At 42.9% G+C, this 23,024-nt stretch overlaps 1 protein-coding gene across 1 annotated transcript in view; it reads left to right on the top strand.

Moving 5' to 3' along the window:
- Positions 1-6,302: 6,302 nt before the first annotated feature.
- LOC147883722 (zinc finger CCCH domain-containing protein 17-like) overlaps positions 6,303-23,024 on the top strand; it is a 35,571-nt gene continuing 18,849 nt past the window's right edge. Inside the window, exons 1-4 of the mRNA XM_087398479.1 lie at positions 6,303-7,018; positions 7,144-7,239; positions 7,404-7,493; positions 7,632-7,733. Coding sequence (XP_087254605.1) covers positions 6,443-7,018; positions 7,144-7,239; positions 7,404-7,493; positions 7,632-7,733 — 864 coding nt within the window. The 5' untranslated portion in view covers positions 6,303-6,442. The remainder of the gene's footprint in view (positions 7,019-7,143; positions 7,240-7,403; positions 7,494-7,631; positions 7,734-23,024) is intronic.

The raw sequence follows: 23,024 nt of genomic DNA, 5'->3' as shown, positions 1-23,024 counted from the left end.
GATTTTGGCCACAAAGAACTTGCTTTTGTACGTCCACTTTTTTGTTCTTTTATTTCACAAGGACATTTGTACTATGAAGCTTTTTGGAAATTTTGTGAATAACTAAGCTTGTTGAAATATCCATAAATTATTGCTTTTCTACTTCCCTTTGTTTTGTGTAGTCATCATAGACTAAGTACTATTAGAACATGTCATCAATTAACTTCTCCAAATAACATGAGTAGAAGATGTTATTGGCAACTTGGTCAGTACACCACTAGCAAATTGGTCATCAATGAGATTAGCATGCATACTAATTTGTAATTACGATATACTCACAAATTCACGATTTGATACATATACTAATATATTGGCAATAAAATCCCAACAAGATTTTGGTTTGTACATATCAATATTCCTACCATTCAGTTGGTCACTAGTCAAGTGGCATACTTACGCATGCATGCAAACTAATTTGTGATCATGACCCTTTTTATTTTATTATGGATTGTGAAACATCCACAAGCTTACACAATAATATCAATCCTAATCACTAATTTTTCCAAGGTTTTTTAATGACAAGCAAGCTATATTTCTATATGTGTACCATAGTAAGAAGCTTGCATACACACATAATGGAGGGTACTTATATGACTTCTACCTATCTAATTACCTAAGAGCTCAAGTTATTTTTTTTCTTAATGTGTCCCTTTCTTAATATGGTTATTTTTTATTTCTTGGATAGAGGTGTTATCTCTTCAATATATGAAGTGGATTTTGATTGCATTATGTTTGTTTAAACTGGTAACATGGGCCTTTGTAAATCTCAAATATTTGTGGAAAATTATAACTACAACTCCATGATGTTGGCATTTATTTTATAACTTTGACTAGATGAAAACCTCACCAAAGGAAGAAGTAGAATATAATATTTTGTAGAGTTATTTAGTGTACTCTCACTCACTTGAGTCATTCAAACATTCATGAAAAACTTTGGCATTTAGAAATTATACTTTTTTCCAATATGTTTTCATTTTTGAATTTCATCTTTATTCTCTCATAAATAGATTATATGCATTCTTGTGGACAAAAGTTGTGATACGAGATGAAACAAAATCATGCAAACATACCTTTATTATGTAGATATGCTTCCAAAATGCACTTATTATTAGATATAACATGAACTCCATTCTTCTATCCATATTTTATTACAAAGATAATGCAAGTGTTATCCAAAGGTTAACAAGTTCCCAATACAATGTGTGGGAAATTGAGTTAACATTGTGAAGCTAAGTCCATTCATAAGAAACTTATTTGCCTTCAGACTATATTTTATTTATTCATTGTGTCTCATCCTTGTATCCATATTTGATTAACAAGAATACGTCAATGGAGTCCAAAGGGTAAAATATGATTTGAATCCCTCTATATGGAACCCATATGAAACATGGATAGATTTAAAGTAATACTTTGAACTAGAAATCAATGTACACTTTATGTATAGAAACATTACATACAATCACATTCAACAGAGATACTCCCTAAGTTTTGATCAAAAGGTCCCAATAGATAGTGTGGACAATCTAAATAATATTATGAACATTCAACCACTTGAGGAAAGAGTCATTTACCTTCAAAACATTTCCATTTTAATCATGGTGTTCCAATCTTGTATGCATATTAAAGTAATAAGACAACATAAGTGATATTCAAAGTTTCATAGTGAGTATTGTTGTCTTGTCATAGAATAAGCAATGCTATGATTTTGGCATGATATTATGTTTTTACATCACTCTTTGCAAACAAATTTGAAGAGTTTAGCATGAACGTTGCCGACAAACAAAATCCATATAATAGTATGAAAATAATTTACATAAGAAATGTCTTCTTATATTAAAACAAATATGCAAAGATTTAGATTGTTGCCACATCGAATATGCTATGCCTCCTGAAGATGGAAAACTCAAATACTCAAGGTTTTTACATAATTCAATACTAGTGTTGATCAGAATGGAGTGTTCCTTTGTCGATGCAGGATGGGAAAAAGAAATACCTGTCTGATGTATTTTATATCCCGAATATCACCAAGAACCTGGTTACTTTCTTGTTTTACTATAGATATGGGTGAGATAAGGATACTATATAAATATGGCCTTAAGACATTATTCATAACTATAACAAATAATGCTGGCGATTAAGCCTAAACGGCATTACTTTAAGGTAAGAATGCCCATACCTAGTATGAAGAGATGGTTAGGATATATCTCTTATTTTAATTCATACTTGATGATATCTAGATCTTAAATCAATTTTACCAAAATATTTGGTCCCTTACATTTGGTCAAAAAGCTCATCATGCAAGGCATAAGATATCTCCTTTTTATTATGATTTTACTCTATAATCTATACATAAGCTCATAGTACCAACATAAGCTCATAGTACCATCCTTTTTCTTACCAGTAAAACTATTAAGTACAAAGATGAGATACTTAAGGTTTTTAAAGATATTTAGCGAGCTATCTTTTTGCTTCATGTCCTCTATTTCACCAAGCATGTGAGAAATAGGGGTAGATCCAATAAAACATATCAAGCTTATGATCTACTTCTCTGTCAAGAGGTAAACCATTAGTCAAATCATATGGGAACAAATCTTTAAATTCAACCATTAAATCATTAAGTTAAACTTTGTGCATTTCAACTATATCAAGTAAAACTTTACTCTTTTCAAGTGTAAGACAACTTAAATAATCAATCAAAATAAAATCACAATATATATCTCGCATTCTTGCTAGTATGGAAGTCGTTCCAATTCCATTGAGCAGACAAGTGGAGAATTAGGTACATCATGTTCCCCTAAATTTGGTAGATCCTATCTTGATTTCAAATACTATGGAATTATTTATATAACTCCACAAGCTATGCACAAGGGCCAAGGCTATAAAGCCACTCTTGTGGCCTAGGACCACATTTGTCCTATTGAGATGCATGATTTGGAAATCCAAAGCATCATCATAGGCTTGAATGGCCACCTCATCATGGTCTCAAACTACATATTTGTGGGTACTTGGACTCTCATGCAACTTTAATTTCTGAACTAAAAAGTAGTTTAAGGATATTATGTGTGGCACAATGATCGACCATTGTTCTTATTTTTTGCCCTTTATATATATCCATCATCCTCATTAAAATCACGAGGACCAAAAGTGGGCTACCACATTATTGATGGATAAGCAACACGTATGGTTGCTATCCTCATGATTAACCTCCACTTTTGTGTACTTTTTAGTACCTTTAGTGGTAACACGCACCACATGCACTTGTTTTCGTATACTTTTTAGTACCTTTACGTGGTAACACTTGCACCGCATGCACTTGTTTTTGTTGAGGTTTAGTTCGGGCTTTAGCTGCCATTTTTTGCTCTTTTGGGTAGTTCCAAGTAGAATGTTCTTTGCCTAGACCTTTAAAGCAAAAAATTTATTGCTTAACTTATTTGTAATCCTCATTTTTCTTGGACCGTGCCTAAGAAGCTGCCTTTTTGAATTGCCTTTTTCTTTTTAAATTGGAAAATTTATTGAATCTAGCAATAAAGCTAGTTTGATCCATAGTTCCACATTTTTAAATTGCCCCTTTTTTTAAATTAGGAAATTTATTGAATTTGGCAACAAGGCTACTTTGATCCACAATTCCACTTTTAGATCTTATTGATGTATCATTATAAATCTTAGCATACTTGATAGCTTCTTCAAAGGTTTTGGGAGAATTTGTTCTCACCTCTACCTTGTAATTGTCCTTTAGACCTCTCGAGTGAGGAAAGAGAAATTGTTGAAGGAGATACTTATGATGAATTTATGGATTTGGAGGAAGTATATTATGACAATTCTTGAATTCCTTGTTTGATTAGACACCGCACTCTTGATATAGAAACTCGGCTAGAGTTGATCAATGATACATTAAAAACTCTAATTGAAATAGTTTTAAAGTTTTCTGGTTCTCAATTTGTAACTCTTAGAGGTATATCACCAACTCCTCCATGTTAATTTGAAGTAGCTACCTTTGAACTTAGAGAAACCTCAAATGTCTTGACAAACCTAAAACCACCAATTTGCAATGAGGAAGAAAAAGAGAGAAATAAGGATGTCATTATTACACTCTTACAAAAATGGCAAGATCTCGATAGACTTAGAAATACACCTCTTCAAACTCAAGTTATGGAAGCCAAATTTTCCCTTGGCAATCACACATATAAATGGTAGATGGGTCTTAGAGTGACTAACAGGATCCTAAAGTATTAATTTGCATTTGAACAAGTATTTTTAAATGAAATTTTACCTTCAAAATGACCTTGATAAGGCAAGGGAAGCTTTGGATAGTTGCAAGATGGGCAAAAACTCTTTAGCCCAATATGCAAGTAAATTGTAGACAAAGTAGTCCTCCGGTTATAAGGCACTAAGGAGCTTCAAAGAATAAGTAATCGACCTTCATAAATATGTAAAGCAAAACCTTTATTTAGAAGGACAATGCTGTCCCTATTTGGTTAATTGCCCAATTATTTGTTCGGGGTCTTTAAATTCAAATTCAAAGTTCAACTTTTCCGCTTTTGAGATATGAACTTGTCCTTTGATCCCGCTTACCAAAATCAATCCTCTTGTTCTACTCCTTTTGATGCTGATCTTCGAGGTTATCTTTTGAATTCTTGTGTGATGGATCTTTGCTTTGGAAGAGAGGAGATTGGGAAAGAATGGATCGTTGTTTTTACAAAGGAAAGGGAAGGAAAGGGAAAGAGGTAAAAAGGGATCTATTACATGGCTTGTTTTACCAAGCCCTTCAACTTTGTTATGATGTGGCACTACCTTTTTGAAAGATTTGTGCTTTGTCTATGCAAGTCATGGTTACCAACAATGAGGCAAAGTGATTATAGCTCAACTCGCAAATTTTTCTTAGCCTCATATCCTTGGAGAATACTATCCCAAATAGAAGACGTTCAAACGAAGCAGGAAACCATTGTCCATAAAGCCTATAATAAAAAAGCCATCCCATGAACATTTGAGTGATGCTTGGAGAAAAAAATTGTTGTTTTTTCCATTTCTTTGATTGTTGAATCTACTATGTCAGATATTAGGAAGCTTAAAGTCAATAAGACATTTTAACGGCTTGTCCAAGAGATTGCCTAGGACTTTAAGCTATAGCTATTTTGTTAGCTCCTCCCTTCTAAGGACTAATTTGAAAAGTGACAGGTAGGAAAACTCTGCTTGAAGCTTGGTTTAAGGATGAATCCTCCAAAAAAATACAATCTTTCATTTTGTGAGCCATAAGGTTAAGGAACTTTAGAAAATTGATGCTTCCATTAACTTCATCTTACAGCACATCCCCACTATAGATTCTTGCAATGGTTTCATCTCCCTTGAGCTTTGATACCAATGTGAGGTCATCTACAATAGAGGGCTTAGTCTCAACTCTCTAGTACCACCCAATTGCTTAGATTCTTCTTTTGTGAGCTCGTCTATGTATGACCTAAAGCTTCAAATGCATCTATAGCTTGGGGTTAGCCCTTATTACTCTACCTTAATGGTACCCATGCAATGTCTGTGTGCTTAGTAACTTGCTAGTTTGTTGAGTCAATCAAGGATAACATTGTGGATATTTGATCATTGCCTATGGATAATCTATCAAGAACATGTTTTGGACATTCTAAGCCTTTCAGGATAGGTTGTGAGTTTCAAAAAGCCTTGTATTTTAGTTTTTAGGGACTTGTCATTCCATTTTGCTTGTTGTAAATCCAAGACTAGGTGGCCTTACACACCTTTCTAATTAGGATTAAGTATTGTCAAGTGGGGAAAGAAGGCGTTGTTGAGGAAGGTATCAAGCTTGCATCAAAGCCCTTATGGAATTGTTATTTTCTACCTTGTGTGTCTTCTTCTACTATTGTTTATCTTTTCGGTCCCTGAAGTCGATGCATATGATGAGGTGGTTCAAGATTGACCTTCATGTTGCTTGTTGATAAGCTTGCTAGTGCAGTAAGATATTTCAATCAATTGTCTTATTGAGTGTTTCCACTACTATGATCCTTTCATTGCTCCTAACGATTGAAAAATAGCTACAATCCTTGTCTTGAACTTGTTAGCCTATGGGCAATCTTTGATCACATGGCCGTCCCCATAGTCTCAATAAAGGGATTGGAAAGCCGCTCTTTGAACATGAGAGAGCAATCCAATTCTGAGTTAGCCCTTTAACTTTCAAGCAACCGAGGGGGACTTAGGAGCCTATAGGGTTGTTTGTTATGAAATCATCATCATCAACATCATCATCATCATCATCATCATCATCATCTTCATCTTCATCTTCTTCATCCCATCCCCTTCCTTTGAAAAGCGTAGCTCCCCCTCTCCACTCTACTTTTGCTGCTGCTGCTGCTGCTGCTGCATCTTCATCGTCTTCTTCATCTTTTCATCGTGTTTTTGCTGCATGTCCTTCAAACGCGTTCGATCGTTGCCTGCCTTCCCCTCTCCCAAGGACTTTGGCGCAGAACCAACAGCAACAGCAGCAGCAGTCCCCCCGACAGTAGGTCCTCCTTCCATGGATGTGGATGGCCCCATCCGCGTCGGCAATAAGCGGAGCTACTTTCGCTCCGGAGCTCGCACTCAGCAGGTCTGTAGCTTCTGGCGTGAAGGCCGTTGCAATCGTGACCCTTGTAACTTTCTCCACTCCGAAGATCCCTCCGCTATCGCCCAGTCTTCCGGTGCTGGCTTCAGCACGGACAACGGGGGTTCCCACAAGCGATCCAATGTGCTGCTGGACGACAGAGACGCTGCTGGAAACTTAGGTTCTGCCGGAGCAGGTGCCAGAAGGAATGTTTGGGGCAGGTTGCGAGCAGGCAAAGCGGGGAAGGCCAACTCAGAAGGCAGACGCAGGGTTCGTGACAAGCCGTGCACCTTTTTTCTTCGCGGTCATTGTGCCAGAGGAAACCAATGCAACTTTCTGCACGCTGTGTCGACCACCACGGATATCAGCTTCATGACTCAACTGAATGGACACGAGAAGGTTCTTACATCCTGCTACTACAACTTATATTTTGTTTATGCGTCTGCCGTGTAGCTTCGCTGGAATGGTACTTTGATGCGGAAGGCAGCCTTAAACCTACTTTTCACCTGCCTGTCTTTTGGCAGGCTGTGCGAGCTATTGCGCTGCCAGCAGGAGCGAACAAATTATACACTGGAGGGCAGGACGAGACGATACGGATATGGGATTGTGAAACAGGGCAGGTTTGTGTCCTGCACGATTGACATGAATGCTTTTTTTATGTCGGAGAGTAATACAAATTGCAGCTCAAACTGTGATGCTCCTATAGTGTGTGCATTTTTTTCCAGAAAGAGAAGGTTATTACCATTTAGTCGATCCGCTAACACGGCTGCATTGCAAATAACAGTGCACCAATGTAGTGCCCATGGGAGGTGATGTGGGATGCCTGCTCACGGAGTCAGGTTGGCTTTTCGTAGGCCTTCCTAATGAAGTGAAGGTATCAAGTTTCTTGTGTATCGAAGGACTGTGCTTTTGAACAGATGCGTCAATGCAACGTCAAGAGAATCTTAGTTCTGTCTCTGTGGCTGGGCTGCACTCTGAATTTTTCATTGCCTTCCTTGGTCTCTGTTTCCAGGCTTTGAATCTTCAGAGTAATTTTGAACAAGGACTAGACGGTCCAAAGGGACAAGTACATGCTTTGGCTGTCATTAATGACATGCTACTGGCTGGCGCTCAGGTCACTACATTTCACTAAAACATTTACTTTTTGAGACCTTGTCTGCTTTTTTGACTGGGGATAGAGCAAGTACTTCTACATGGGTTTTGAATGCGTAGTTTTAAACAAGTTTTTCAAAGAAGGCGTGATTTGTGATGCGATGCGTACCCGTTCTATTTTCTATACTGAATTTTGAATACCGATTCGCTATTGTTTTGGAATGCTCCTGTAGCATCTACGTGGAATAATTCTCCAGCATCTATGGGGACCTCTTCCCTTTCTTTCACCTGCTGTTTTGCTCTCTACATTGGCAACAGGGAACCTTGAAAGTAACAGATGGAAGATTGTGGTGGTATTTGTGGGGTGGGGGTCCCAAATGGATGGAGAAACTGGCCTGGAACATCTTAGAAGTGCTGGCAATGGTACAAATTTGGAGAAATTTGGTTTGAACCCCATGCCTATTTAAGGGGAACAAAGTTACTCTTCAAAAAATAGGATTTTAATGCTTGAAAGGCATGCGATATGCAGGCTATAAGGTGGTTCCCATTGCTGCAGGAACATATGCCAAGAAGACATGATATACTGGAGGATGAAGCTTTTAGTGTGCTAATGCCATAACTGCAATTGCGTTTGAATGAACTTTGACGTTCATGCACTCTCTAAAAGCGGGTCTAGATTGCAGGATACTTTCTTTTTTTGGCTGCTATATGGAAATGGTGGCAAAACATTTGGATGGTTACATTTTGTGAGTTTCCAAGCATGCAAGTGAACATTGCAAAAACCATGATCACATTTGAGGAGGAAGAGTTGGAGATGGTTCAGTGTAGCAATATGTGGGTTTGAAGCTCATGCACAATGGCAAATGGAGTGCATTTGGGGAGAGCGAGAGGTGTGGTCCCTCGCAGTAGGCAGGAGTGCAGGGGTTTGCATCTCAGTCTCACAGACGGTGGCAGCAGATGTTTTTGATCAGGGGGAGCTGATCACAGGCAGGGCAGTTTGGATGGGCATTCGTTGGGGGGTACCCAGAGGTACGGGATCCAGAGGGGCGAATGCTCGAACAACACACATATTGGCTGGGCACAATGCGATAGTGACCTTGTGAGGGACTTGGAGACATCTCTCTTTGGATGAGAATTGGGAGCATGCACTCTCTCACTTGAGGGGTGCAGGCACCAGGTCGGCAGGGATAGATGCAGCGATCCCGGAGTTGTGGTGGGAGGGTTTGAGCCCTCTCAGGGTGCAGTTTCTTCAGCAGTCACGTGGCTTTTACCATCGTAGATACTATAGGGTGGGAGTGGGAGGCCTTCTGACAGCCGAGATAAAGAGAGACTGCGGGGAGGAGGTTGGGGGGTACCCAGAGGTACGGGATCCAGAGGGGCGAATGCTCGAACAGCAGACACATATTGGCTGGGCACAATGCGATAGTGACCTTGTGAGGGACTTGGAGACATCTCTCTCTGGATGAGAATTGGGAGCATGCACTCTCTCACTTGAGGGGTGCAGGCACCAGGTCGGCAGAGATAGATGCAGCGATCCCGGAGTTGTGGTGGGAGGGTTTGAGCCCTCTCAGGGTGCAGTTTCTTCAGCAGTCATGTGGCTTTTACCTTCGTAGATACTATAGGGTGGGAGTGGGAGGCCTTCTGACAGCCGAGATAAAGAGAGACTGCGGGGAGGAGGTTTTGGATGGGCTTGCTTGGCAGCGGATTAGGATTGTGGGCCGCTTGGGCAAGGAGGGAGCACGCTAGTGACTTTGGTTGTGGGAGGGTCGCCCTGTGCGGGACATTCAGTGGGATTCAGGGGAGTGGTTTTGGCGTGCTCGAGTAGGGCACTCAGGTAGAGTAGAGGAGGTGCCCTGTTTCTCCTATACGACATGTATTGGCCGACTCCTGCTGGAGGCATCAGCATAGATCCCCTTGAGGCGACAATGGGTTGAGTAGGAGGTCCCGAGAGAGGTTATCTCCTGCTTTTGGTCGTACTCTAGACAGCTTGAGACCACGGAAGATTTCCTATTTCTTCTGGATGGTAGATCATGGAGGCTTGCCCATTGGCCCATGGTTGGAGTAGATGCGGGTGGACAGTAGATGTCATTGCCGTATAGATGGAGTGATTGAGATGATTCCCCACAGTCTCTAGGGATGCGCAGCAACACACAGGATTTAGTTAGTAGCTTTGAGGATTGTGGCCAGCACCTAGTGGATGCAGAAGACTTCACTTGGGTCACAGAAAAGGGGGGGGGGGGGGGGGGGGGGCATGCTATCTCAATAGACCCTATCGCTCCAACTTTCCGGATCTAGGGTTAGTTTGCGGCCAGGATTAAGGCACATGGGGCAGGTTCCCCCCAACTGCGTTCGCCTTGTATATTTTGCGAAGGATAGTGTATGGGAGATAGTTTCCAGCATCATTGCTTTGAATATTTGGGTCGCCCTGTACCTTTGACAGAGGATGGTGTATGGGAGACAGTTTCCAGCATCACTGCCTGGAACATCTAGGTCACCCGTTGCAGCTTGGTGAAGGGAGGCCGGTGGACCACTCCGGCGGCCACTCGTCCTACCATTTGGTAGGACATCATTTACACCTTGTGTGCCATTTGGGAGCACGGGACTCCCGGTTCTAGAGCGACCGCTGAAAGGTGGGAGCGTTTCTGCAAGGCATGGCCTGTAGGCCTTTTTCGTATCCTCACCGCGAGAGGTATTCATTGGTTGTATAGTCCGCCACCTTGGTTGTTAGCCCCTGTTCTAGAGATTCCCTAGGCATTGTGCTGGGTTCTCAAGACAGATGCTGGTTTCTATATGGGCGACAACCAGTTTTTTCTTTTTCCCGTGGTCAGCACCTGTTGGTTTTGCTGACTTATATGGTGGTTTTATTCAAGCATAAATAGAAGTCCTTTTTCTCTGGACAAAAAAAAGTGCCAGGCTTAGCTTTCAGGATCTAGGAGGACCTTTTAATGAGACATTCACAGGTTCGCCCTAATCCACAGCTCCCGCCCACCTCTAATTGTGGACTATACCCACATGCCTTTGTCGTGGATGTCTTCATCCACCTACGTCTGCACATGCCTTTCTCGTGGGTGTCTTCATGGAATTTAAACCAAATGCACTCACAACATAATTCCTACATTGGTACCATGCCCTATGCTCTCCTCATACGGGGGCTAACAGGTGGGACAATGGACCTTATTTTCCAAATGGGGCAGTTTTGGAGCGGATCAGAAGCCCACACGTGGAGCTAGACATTGCAGCATACTGCTGCAGGTGCAGGTGTGTGTCCAATTGTGGGTAATTGATTGACTATTTTGGGGAATAAAAACTTCGTATTTTGGGCTTTCTTGGATGCTGTAAATATCTATTTAGATGTGAGTGTCTTGTGAGTTATTCATGTGCACACATTAATCTATAAGTGAATTTGAATGTTGCTCTAGTTTAGATATGTCTTCTGCTGTGTGGTAGAGCTCTAGAAAGCTATTCTTTTGGACTTTTTTCCCCATAGGATGTCAACGACTCTATCTCTAGTTCCTGAATCTCTATTCCTTTCGTTGATACAAATCACGGGCGATGGCATTTCTTTTGTTCCACCCAGCCTAACTCTCATGGATCACAGATATTCCAATTTTTTTCGTTCCTTTGTTTTTTTCATGCTTATCCACGAGACCCTCATTTCCCTAGATAGTTCTCCTCGCCAAATGTCATCATTTTAGCCTCTCCACTTGGTGCACCTTTTTTACCCCTCTCTTGGGGCACATTAAAAACCACTTGCCCCTTGGCATTATTGCACATTTAGGTGCACCTAGGCCTTAGCACTCAGAACTACCTAGTCAATGCCATTTCACCCTCACCTAGGACCTTGGAAGTTACTTCTCTTGACCATTTCAATTACGCACATTAACTATTACAAAAGTTGGTCATCTAAGAGAAAATGCCCACCGATCTTTCTGAGGTCATGCTATCTCGGCTAGAGCATAACATTCCTTCCCTCTTCAAGCATCAGCGTCCTCGATGATGAAATCTGGGAACTCTTTGTAACTGGTATACGGATTCCCAGGTAGCTTCGGACAGAGGCTGACCATGCCATGCAACCAACACCGTGGGTATCTTCCGATTTCGTATTTGCATTGTCCCTCGGTCCAGGATTCTAGTTGGCTTGCGCCTTGCAATATCCTCCATCTCCTGAAACAACCACACCTTCGATTAGTGAGTCACCTGTATGCAAAAATTTCTTTAAGCGCGAAACATGAAAAACCGGGTGCACCTTACACCCCTGTGGCAATTCTAATTTATAGGCTACATTGCCTATTCTCTTTAGAATTAACCACGGCCCACAGTATCGAGGTGATAACTTAGCACACTCTCCTGAAGTCAACGACTTCGAGTGCGAAGGAACTCTGAGAAAAACTTTTTCTCCTTCCTTAAATACTCTTATAGACCGATTTTCATCCGCATACACCTTGGCTCTATCCATAGCTTGGCGGATATTAGCTCTCGCAAGTGCTAGCATCTCCCGCATCTGAACTACAAAGTTCGCGGCATTAGGCACTTTCTGAGGTACTCCAACTATAGTTGGATTGGCTGGTCTATAACCATAGTTCAGTTCAAACGGACTGAACCCGGTAGATGAATGTTTCCTATCATTGTAGGCAAACTCCAACAATGGCAACCACTTGTCCCATGTATGTTGCCTCAATGACACATATGCCCTCAGCATATCCTCTAAAGTCTGGTTGACTCTCTCCGTCTGACCATCCGTCTCAGGATGATCCCCACTACTCATTCCCAACTCAGTCCTTAGTGTCTCAAATACCGCTGTCCAAAAATGACTGGTAAATTTGACATCTCTGTCTGACACTATGGATCTAGGCATTCCATGCAGACGAAATATATGTCTAATGAACAAATCCGCCACTTGCGGGGCACTTACAGACTCTCTAGTCGGAATGAAGTGAGCCATCTTGGTTAGACGATCAACCATCACAAGGATAGAATCATACCCTCCTTGCGTCGTAGGCAGTCCTACAATAAAGTCCATGGAAATGCTCTCCCACTACTTAGTGGTATTTCCAAGGGCTGTAAAAGTTCGGGTGGCTTCACCCGCTCGGTCTTACTTACCTGACACGAGAAACACCGTGTCACATATTCATAAATATGCTTTTTCATCTTTGGCCAAAAGAAATCTCGCTTCACGAGATCATATGTCTTCTCGACTCCTGGATGTCCTGCACACGGGCTATCATGGCATTGTCGAATGACTCTTTGCCTGAGATCATTCTGACTAGGTACTACAACCTTGCCGTTTCTAACTAGCATACCATCCCTTATGGTATATCTTGCATAAGTTTGGCCTTTTCTAGATGCCAGGTCATCCTTTTCATTTTCCCCGGGTTTTAACACATGAGCTTTAGGCCATAAGCTCTAGACAAACTCGTCCATCTTTTGAGTTTCTCTTATCTCGGTCATTAGAGCACTCTCTAATGCCGTGAAACTCAGGTTGTGCATAATGCGAGACAACGCATCAGCAACCTTATTGTCTTTTCCTCTTCGGTACCGAATCGTTAGATTAAACTCCTGCATGAGCTCTGCCCACCTAGCTTGGCGGCCCCTCAAGTCAGGTTGTTTACAAAAATGTTTCAGAGTATCATGATCTACATCCACATAAAACTCTGAACCATACAAATAATGCCTCCATGTTTTCAAAGCATGGATGACAGCATACAACTCCAATTCATGAGTTGGCGAATTCCTTTGAGAGGGAGAAAGCTTCTTGCTTTCAAAGGCTACTGGCCTTCCCTCTTGAAGGAGGACTGCTCCTACCGCAATGCCACTTGCATCGATTTCTAGGAACAACGGTTTCTGGGGATCAACTATTTTTAACACCGGTCCTGAGACCACAGCTTGTTTTATGGTGTTAAAACTTTCTTGTTGATTCTGTCCCCAAATAAAAGGTACTTTATCTGAGGTCAGATCAGTCAATGGCGATACTATTCCGGAATATCCTTTGATATGCCTTCTATAAAACTGGACAAATCCCAAGAATGATCGCAACGCGGTCAGACTCTGAGGGATTGGCCAAGTTAGTATCGCAGCCACTTTCTTTGGATCCATTTCTACCCCCTGTGGAGTAATTATGAACCCTAAATATTCAAGCCTAACCATACACAATATAGTTTTCTTTTTATTCACATAAAGACTGGCTTTTCTCAAAGTACTGAACACTATCCTTAAGTGTTCACGATGCTCAGTAACACTTTTACTGAATATCAAGATATCGTCAATAAAATGTACTACGAACTTTCCGATACACGGACGTAGTAAATCGTTCATAAGCATGACGAATGTCGCTGGAGCATTGGTAAGCCCGAAGGGCATTACCAAAAACTCATAATGACCAAACCTGCTTCTGAAAGCGGTTTTATGCACATCCTCGGCTCTAATCCGGATTTGATGGTAGCCACACTTAAGATCTATCTTGGTGAAAATCACGGCTCCATGTAATGCATCTAGCAAATCATCAATCCGAGCCATCGGATAACTGTGCTTAACAGTGATATTATTCAATGCTCTGTAATCTATATAGAGGCGACACGTATCATCCTTTTTCTTCTTTAATATCATTGGCGAAGCAAAAGGTGAGAAACTTGGTTGAATCTGTCCCAACTTGAGGTATTCTTCCAGTTGTCTACACACCTCCGCCTCTTCAGCAAAACTCATTCTATAGGGAGGTCTATTTACAGGTTCTGCCCCCGGGATCAGTTCAATCTTATGTTGAACTTTCCGCTCTGGAGGTAACCCATAAGGTAGTTCATCCCTAAAGCATTCAGAGAACTTCTCTGTTATAAGATTAGCCAGCTTGGCCATCTCATCACTTTGCGTAGCATCAGTGCTAGCCGAAGAATCATCCACCGGCTCTATCGATGCTGTGCAAAGGAATAAAAACTCCACTTGAGCTTTCCTGATTTCCATTACGGAAACCAACGGTCCTTGAGGTATATCTTTTTCACCTCGCAAGACATAAAGCACATCATTCATCTTGAATTGATATACGTGCTTTTTCCAATCAATGGTTGGATTCTTACTAGAATGCCACGCCATACCCAGGGCTATATCTGCATGAGCAAGCTTGGTCATTTCAAAATCAAGCTTCTCAGCATAGTCCTGAATCCGAAGCTCCAACTGGGTAACCCTTTGGTCCCATACTTCAGTTGAACTTCCATCTGCCATTCTGACCGTATACGCATAGTCAGATGGACTTGTCTTTAATTTCAGCCTCTTCACGAGCTTGGAGTTAATCACATTGTGAGTTGACGCTGAGTCAAACAACACAATGACATCATGACTGGCCACTTGCCCTTTCATTTTAGTTAACTCCGTATCATTAAAGGCCGTATACCCCGTTGCTGCGGGCTTAGATAGGATGTTATCAGGTGCACTCGTCACTAACTTAGCAACAGATACACATAACAAACAAGGTACTAACCTCTGAGAAGGTCCCGCGAGTTGCATCTGCATATGTTCCGAATTGGGACTCTCCTGCATTTCCACATCGCATTCAGATATTATCATTTTAGCCGTGCGGCGGTCTTTATTCAGTGGACAATCCTTCCACTGATATCGCTGAAGGCAGCCGAAGCACAATCCTTCTTTTCTAGCTTTCTCTTTTTGTTCAGGGGTCAACGAGGACTTTGACCAAGCCCGGGCTGCCATTGGAGTTATTTTCCTTTTCACCCCAACGGTGATACTTGTTTTTACTGGTCCCTCAACCGGCTTCACCTGTTTGGTTTGGCCACTTGGCTGCGAGACACTTGTCTTTGAAATCCATTTCCTCTGAAATCCCCCTTTTTTCGGGTACTCATACTGAGTCCCTACCTGCACAAATCCACTAGCATCCTCATAGTTCAGGGCTACTGCAATAGATTCATCTAATGTAGTCACATATTTAGCCCGAACTTCCATTTTGATCTTGTCGTTCAGTCCATAGATATAGTCTTTTAACTGAGCCGACATAGGGAGAGGGTCTGTTATTTTCATGACACATTCCCTGAATTTGTCGGTGTACTCTGCCACTGACAGACTCCTCTGACGAAGATTTCTATAAGCATCCCAAGCTCGGGACTCTTCATCAGGTGGGAGAAAGTGTTTCTTAAATTCAGCTTTAAACCCTTCCCAGGTGGTTGGAGCAACTTGATCCTTCTGTTGCTTTATCCACCATTTGTCCGCTGCCTCAATAAACAGGTGTGTGGCCTCGCGGATTTTCTTTAGATCGGATCTAATTTCACAAATGGCAAAGGCTTCTTCCCACTTGTGTAACCAAACCTCGATCACATCAGAGCTGCGCTCGGTCATCCGACTAGCGTACTTCTCCGGTCTATAATTAGTGATATTGGGCACTTTGACCCTTGCGCGCTCTAATGAATGGATACTGGGCTCTGGCTCTGCTGGAGCTTTGCCCTTATCAATTCTTGACGGTCTAGCCGACAAGGCTTGTACCATCTCCCTTATCTCATTTTGACCAGCATTCACTTGAAGCTGCTGGTTCATAATCTGCTGTAAAGCATCTTCTAATATCGAAATCCTACCAATCAAAGTAGGTGCTGCATGATGTGACATCTGTTGTGTAGACTGCACTCTAGACTCACTAGGATTCACCCTAGAATTCTGCCCTTCTGCCTCCATACTTTCACAATGGAAGATGGTTTTTTTTTTTTCCAGTCTTTTCTAGAACCCAAATAAAAAATATATATACCCTTCTTTTCTACTTTGCTTTCCTGTTTTTTTCTTTCTCCTGTGTCCTAAACTCTCAGTTATAAAACACTCTGAACGTTCCTTTTTTTTCGGTGTAGAAATAACAAGACCATATGAAAAAAAACTGTATGGAAAGAAGGGGCTCCGTGATTTCTCCTCGAAATCTTGATTGGTCCTCTTTTCATCCACCGTTAAAGATACCAAAGCGCTCCTAATGCGTGTCGGTTCACCTGCTACCTTCTGGACCTGTAATATCAATTAAGTACGACAGACTGGCAGATAATGTCGATGACGACTCTTCTTGTTTTTCTTGTTACCCCGTCGATCACTCAAGATCACGTCCCGTACAGTCTTCGTTACGTTCCACCTCCTAAATCTGCACGCAGTCATCCGTCAACATCCCACGAGGTAGAATATGCGCTGACTAGAGGAGGTCCTGCAACTCGTTGATTTACGATCCTACGCCTTCGTCGACGAATGTCCACGTCACGACTAGTTGATTCACTTCTTGCGTCACTTCTGCGCTCAACCCGCCACCAGCTGCTACCTTGCGTGACCCCTAAGTTCCAGCCACGAAACAGAAGCCTTGTGCGTCGAAGGTCAATTACTTGTCGTCACCACGTTGCCCCCTCAGTCAATTCGTCAATTTGACGCTAAGGTCACTCGACGATCCCGCTTCCATCTCCTTCATAGCCTCCGCTCTGATACCAACGGTCAACGACTCTATCTCTAGTTCCTGAATCTCTATTCCTTTCGTTGATACAAATCACGGGCGATGGCATTTCTTTTGTTCCACCCAGCCTAACTCTCATGGATCACAGATATTCCAATTTTTTTCGTTCCTTTGTTTTTTTCATGCTTATCCACGAGACCCTCATTTTCCTAGATAGTTCTCCTCGCCAAATGTCATCATTTTAGCCTCTCCACTTGGTGCACCTTTTTTACCCCTCTCTTGGGGCACATTAAAAACCACTTGCCTCTTGGCATTATTGCACATTTAGGTGCACCTAGGCCTTAGCACTCAGAACTACCTAGTCAATGCCATTTCACCCTCACCTAGGACCTTGGCAGTTACTTCTCTTGACCATTTCAATTACGCACATTAACTATTACAAAAGTTGGTCATCTAAGAGAAAATGCCCACCGATCTTTCCGAGGTCATGCTATCTCGGCTAGAGCATAACATAGAACCTTAGATTATTTTGGATTTGAGGAAATATGGAGCCTATGAAAGTGTCTTTTCGACTAAGATCTCGTGTGAAGAGATCCAAACATTTGTAAAGTGATGTTGGGAACTTTAAGAGGTTTAGCAAATCAAAGAAGTAATTGTACTTGTTTCTAGTTATGTAATCAAGGTTTAAGACCACTTGGGGTGAGGGCTAATACATTTTCACTAATGTGGGTCATGACCTAGGTTTAGTTTGATCCAATTTGACTAATCATGGTTAAGCTCGACTCTGATTATGTGGCAATGGGTTACTTCTATTCTTCTTTCGGTCTTCCGAGTCCATTTTTTATGATTCTTTTGTATAGAACAATTTAGTCTCAAAGGCCCTCAATGTTTACTTCTACAAAGGATTTACCTTGAAAAATCTTGAGAGTGTGGCTGAGGAAAGTTGCAGTTTAGGATTAGGTCAAGGGTGTGGCATTTGTCCATGATGAGGTCATGGCAGTGTAGAGCCTCTGTTGTGCATAATGATGATTAGTGCAAAAACTATTCATCATGAATGTTTTGTGGATTACTATCGTGAGTGCAAAAAGTGCACTGTTTATGCGTGCATGTGTGTGAGAGAGAGAAAGAAAGAAAGAAAGAAAGATATATTAACATCCACGGGAGACCTCGCGGGCCTATGGGACAAAGTACGGAATCAAGTAACTCATACAGACCACTGTGGGCCGGGGCAAAGGGCTCACTAAGGCCCTCGTTGAGTACTAAAATGCTATACTAGTACAAAATAGCAAAAAAAGGTAGCAAAATAGCATGAGAGTGGCATGAAGATATCAAGTGCTCAGTGCTACAGTCCCAAGTGTTTGAACCAGCTCCATGATGGCATCTCTGATGAGGTGCAAAGAGCTCACGTATCTGCATCTATCGGGATGTCTTCCGTGGGGGAGGATGTGGGCTCCTCGATCTCTGGATCCGATGAGGTATGTCAACGGTGATGCCTCGCCTCGATCGATCTCCCCTAAGGAGAGCTGAATTAGGTCGGACCTCGATTGTGTGTGCTCTAGTCGCCTGTCGTGCCGTGTATGGTCTTTGTGCCCCTCGTCTGGCAGTGTTGTGTTGGCTCCCTCCATTGATCCATATATCTCTTATGTTGGCTAGCTCCTCCTCCTCTATCCCAGAGTGCCCTGGGGCTGAGTTAAATGCATAGAAATCCGTGACGTCTTTGCGCTCGGTCTACCTTGGTACCTTGTGGTGTGGTGGTCCCATTCTCCTGCTCTCTGATATGTCGTAGTAGTATCTCCCTGTGTCGTCGCATCTCCATCAGGTAGAGCCGAATACAAACCTGGTCCTGGAAGTGGATCAGTCGTGAGAGTGGGCCAAAGCCGTACTCCTGAAAAAGGCAGTGGTAGCGCCCTCAGAGAGAGAGAGAGAGAGAGAGAGAGAGAGAGAGAGAGAGAGAGAGAGAGAGAGAGAGAGAGAGAGAGAGAGAGAGAGAGAGAGAGATGAGCAGTATGTACTCCTAAGATGTAGAGCCTATGCACACATCAAAGAAGGTTAAATCTAAGCTAGGAAGCTATTGAAAAGAGGTTTTGGAACACCGCAACAAGGTACGAGGGCTAGCACACAGGCTAGCCCAACAAGTACTCACTTCATAGCGAGTTTGTAAATTTTTCTCTCACTGGATGTAAGGAGTCACTATTAGTTAAGAGTGATCGCCAGTCCCATAGATCCTGAAGGGTCTCACTCGGACTTTAATAGAATCATATCATCTCTCTCTCTCTCTCTCTCTCTCTCTCTCCCCCCCCCCTTTTGGATTGCTTCTTCTTTGGGGATTCTGGGTCTTGACCACTTGCCCCTCTCCACCTCTAGATCATGTGGATGGGTTTTGATTTTGTAGATTAGATGTCTTTTAAATATTGATATGTCTTCCCCTAGGTATTTTTGCATTCCGTAGCTGTCCATTGAGTTAATTTCCTTTTTGTAGAATTGCATTTTTGTCTCCGGGTTTAACCATATCAATGTGTGCTACTATCTCCCTAATTTCACATGCCTCTTTTGATATATCAGCAGGTGTTATACCCCATGATTCCATCCACTTCATTCCCTCTCTGTGCCACCTTGTAGCTTGCATCGCCTTGTATGGTATCCTACTGCTGTCCATCCTCTCATTTTTGTTGAGGGAAGCCATGAATTGACATAATGCCTCCCCTTCTAGTTCTATCATACTTGTTTCAGCCAGGAAGATGGGGTAGGGTGTTTGTGCTTTAACCCCTAACTCCCGTATTAGGAAACATTTAAGTAATAGTGTATAGAAACTTTCTCATGTCCCAATTCCACCATTCTCGATCATTTGTCAATAATCTACTCTAATATTGGCATTCCCAACCTTATTGGGATGATGGGTCGAAATTGCACTATTCTTTTTATGAAAAATGAGTAATTCTTGGATTCGTCTCGATATATAAACATGTTGACATCAAAAAAATAGAGATGGTTTGAGAGAGAGCATCAATCATGCTAGGGGTTGAGGATGGGCCAACATTTAATTTGCACGTCCACCCACCTCAAAAAGAAAGAAGGAAATAAAATAAAAAGGATAATGGAGAGATTTAATCACATGGGACTACAAACTCATGTAGTTATCCATTGTAACCTTAGGACCAACCTCTAATGCTACAAGGCCCATGGCCTCTAGTGAGGACATACAAGCTCATTTGAAAGTTGAATATTTTTACCTTAGTGCTAATAGAAGTGCCATGAAAGATATTGTTGAGGAAGCCCTTATTCCTAAAGGCCCCAAGTTTGTTTCGTTATAACGAGCCAATGTCAGCCCTAATGAGATACACCAAACCCATGGCCTTTGCCTATAAACAAGGATGTCATTTACATAGCAATAACATGATGTAAGTAAGAGTGACAATGTTGAAAGTAGCCATGCAAAAATGGAGATAGATGGGTAGAGATTCATGCAATACACATGCTAAAGGATCCCCAATGCCCTCCTACCTATGGGAAAAACCAAAAACAAGAAGCACAATCCAAGGGAAGGGTTTAGGCCAAGAGAATGGGTCATGCTACACAGCCCTAGCTCTCTGTGAGGATACAGAGCTCAACAAATCCATGGACATACTATTTCAAAATATCCTTGAGGATGCCACACATCTGCAGCCGAGTGTGTTGGCAGATGTGCACCCACAATGTATATTCTCTGCTCCTAAACTGCTGAACTTGTAGAAAAGGGGGTAGGGGCAGATTAGAGATTGGGAGATAGAAGAGTTGAAAGGAGAGAGAATGAGGGGGAGAAGGAAGGAGAAGGGGTAGGGGGGGGGAGAGAGAGAGAGAGAGAGAGAGAGAGAGAGAGAGAGAGAGAAGAGATTAACATCCGCGGGAGGCCTCGCGGGCCTATGGGACAAAGTACGGAATCAAGTAACTCATACAGACCACTATGGGCCGAGGCAAAGGGCTCACTAAGGCCCTTGCTGAGTACTGAAATGCTATACTAGTACAAAATAGAAAAAAAAGTAGCAAAATAGCATGAAAGTGGCATGAAGATATCAAGTGCTCAGAGCTAGAGTCCCAAGTGTATTAGCCGGCTCCATGTATCCAGGCTCCATGATGGCTCTCTCATGAGATGCAAAGAGCTCACGTATCTGCATCTGTTGGGATGTCTCCTGTGGTGGTGGAGAAGTGGTCTCCTCGATCTCTGGATCCAATGAGCTATGTCAGGGGTGATGGCTCGCCTCGGTCGATTTCCCCTAAGGAGAGCTGAATTAGGTCGGACCTCGATCGTGTGTGCTCCGGTCGCCTGTCGCGCCATGTACGGTCTCTGTGCCCCTTGTCTAGCAGTGCTGTGTCGGCTCCCTCCAGTGATCCATATATCTTTCATGTCGGCTAGCTCCTCCTCCTCTATTCCAGAGTGCCCTGGGGTTGAGTCAAATGCATAGAAATCCGTGACATGTCTCTGCGCTCGGTCTACCTCGGTACCCTGTGGTGCTGTGGTCCCATCCTCTTGCTCTCTGATATGTCGTAGTAGTATCTCCACGTGTCGTCGCATCTCCATTAGGTAGATCCCAATACAAACCTGGCCCTGGAAGTGGATTTGTCGTGAGAGTGGGCCAAAGCCGTACCCCTCTTGAAAAAGGTAGTGGTAGCGCCCTCGGATCTCATAGTAGGTTGGGCAGACACATAGAAAGTGCTCCTCTGTCTCGATTGCCCCCATCGTGCACAACCTGCAAGTCCGTTGCTCTCTAGGTATGCATGCAGCTCTCCTTGTCTCGATCCTTAGCTGATGGGACGAGACCCGCATTTGTCCGATGGCAATCCCAGTGCGTGTGAGACTCCTCTGTCCTCGAGATACTGAGGTCTGATGATGAGCTGATCTTCTAATACTCTTAGAAAGTGGTCATAGTAGAGCTAGGTGTTGGTGGGGAACTCTTGGCTCCCCCCCAAGTGCGAGATGTGTGGAGCTGGAGGAGATCTAACCGTATGATGCGGTTAATCTCATCTCGTGGGATCAACTTGGGCAGTGCATCTGTGCTATGCTGAAGCGAGGGGAAGCCGATCCATCTGAATGCCGTGACTGGCATACCATGCGGTGACGCGTGCAAACCATGCTGTTGCCCCACTCTCAGATAGTTGTATGGAGGACTCTAGCGCCAGCCTCGGAAGTCTTGCGAGGTAGGTCCCAAACTCTGTGGAGGAAAGTCACTGTTTGAAAAATGGCATCAACTTGGAGAGGGGTCATGACAAACTTTGCTTATACTATTTGATGGGGGACTGAGGGCTTACTCCGAATCATCAGGGAGCCCATAATCACCTATAGCCGCTCGAATCTCTTCCATTCTGTTGCTGAAATATCACCCCCCCAAAAAGGTGCCGCATACATGGCGGTCGGCCTCACTAGAGTGTCGAAAAGCCAACACTTCGTCGGTGGATCTTGGAAGTGCGCGTGGAAGCATTGTCGCTCTAGTCGGGCCAGGGCACCATGCCCTCGTGTGGGTCGTGCTCTGGTTGTGTGGGTCATTGTGAAAACTGGCCCTGTGAAAACTGCACCCAAGTATGTGTAGGACTGCACAATTTCCACTGGTTGACTCTGGTATGTAAAGCTGTGTCGGTGAAGCACTGCGTAAGAGGTGTTGAAAATCATGACCTTGGTCTTCCCAAGGTTAACCATCAGGTCTCTCTCTCTGCTAAACACCTCTAGGGCATCTAGATGTCTCAGTAGTCCCTCTGTCGAAGATGATATGAGGACTATGCCATCCGCATATAGTAGGATCTGTATCATCAAGTCTGCTAGTGGTGCTCCCTCGCCTCCTAGGCGGTCTATGAAAGATGTAATCTCATCAATGTAGAGCCCGAAGAGAGTCGGTGATAGAGGGGATAGACTTTACTCCGATCGTGCTCTCAACCCAGTCT

This window comes from Dipteris shenzhenensis, chromosome 27 (genome assembly GCF_047967505.1).
Source record: "Dipteris shenzhenensis isolate YYH24624 ecotype China chromosome 27, Dip_SZ_1.0, whole genome shotgun sequence".
Classification (NCBI taxonomy): Eukaryota; Viridiplantae; Streptophyta; class Polypodiopsida; order Gleicheniales; family Dipteridaceae; genus Dipteris; species Dipteris shenzhenensis.
This window is presented reverse-complemented; position numbering and strand designations above follow the sequence as displayed.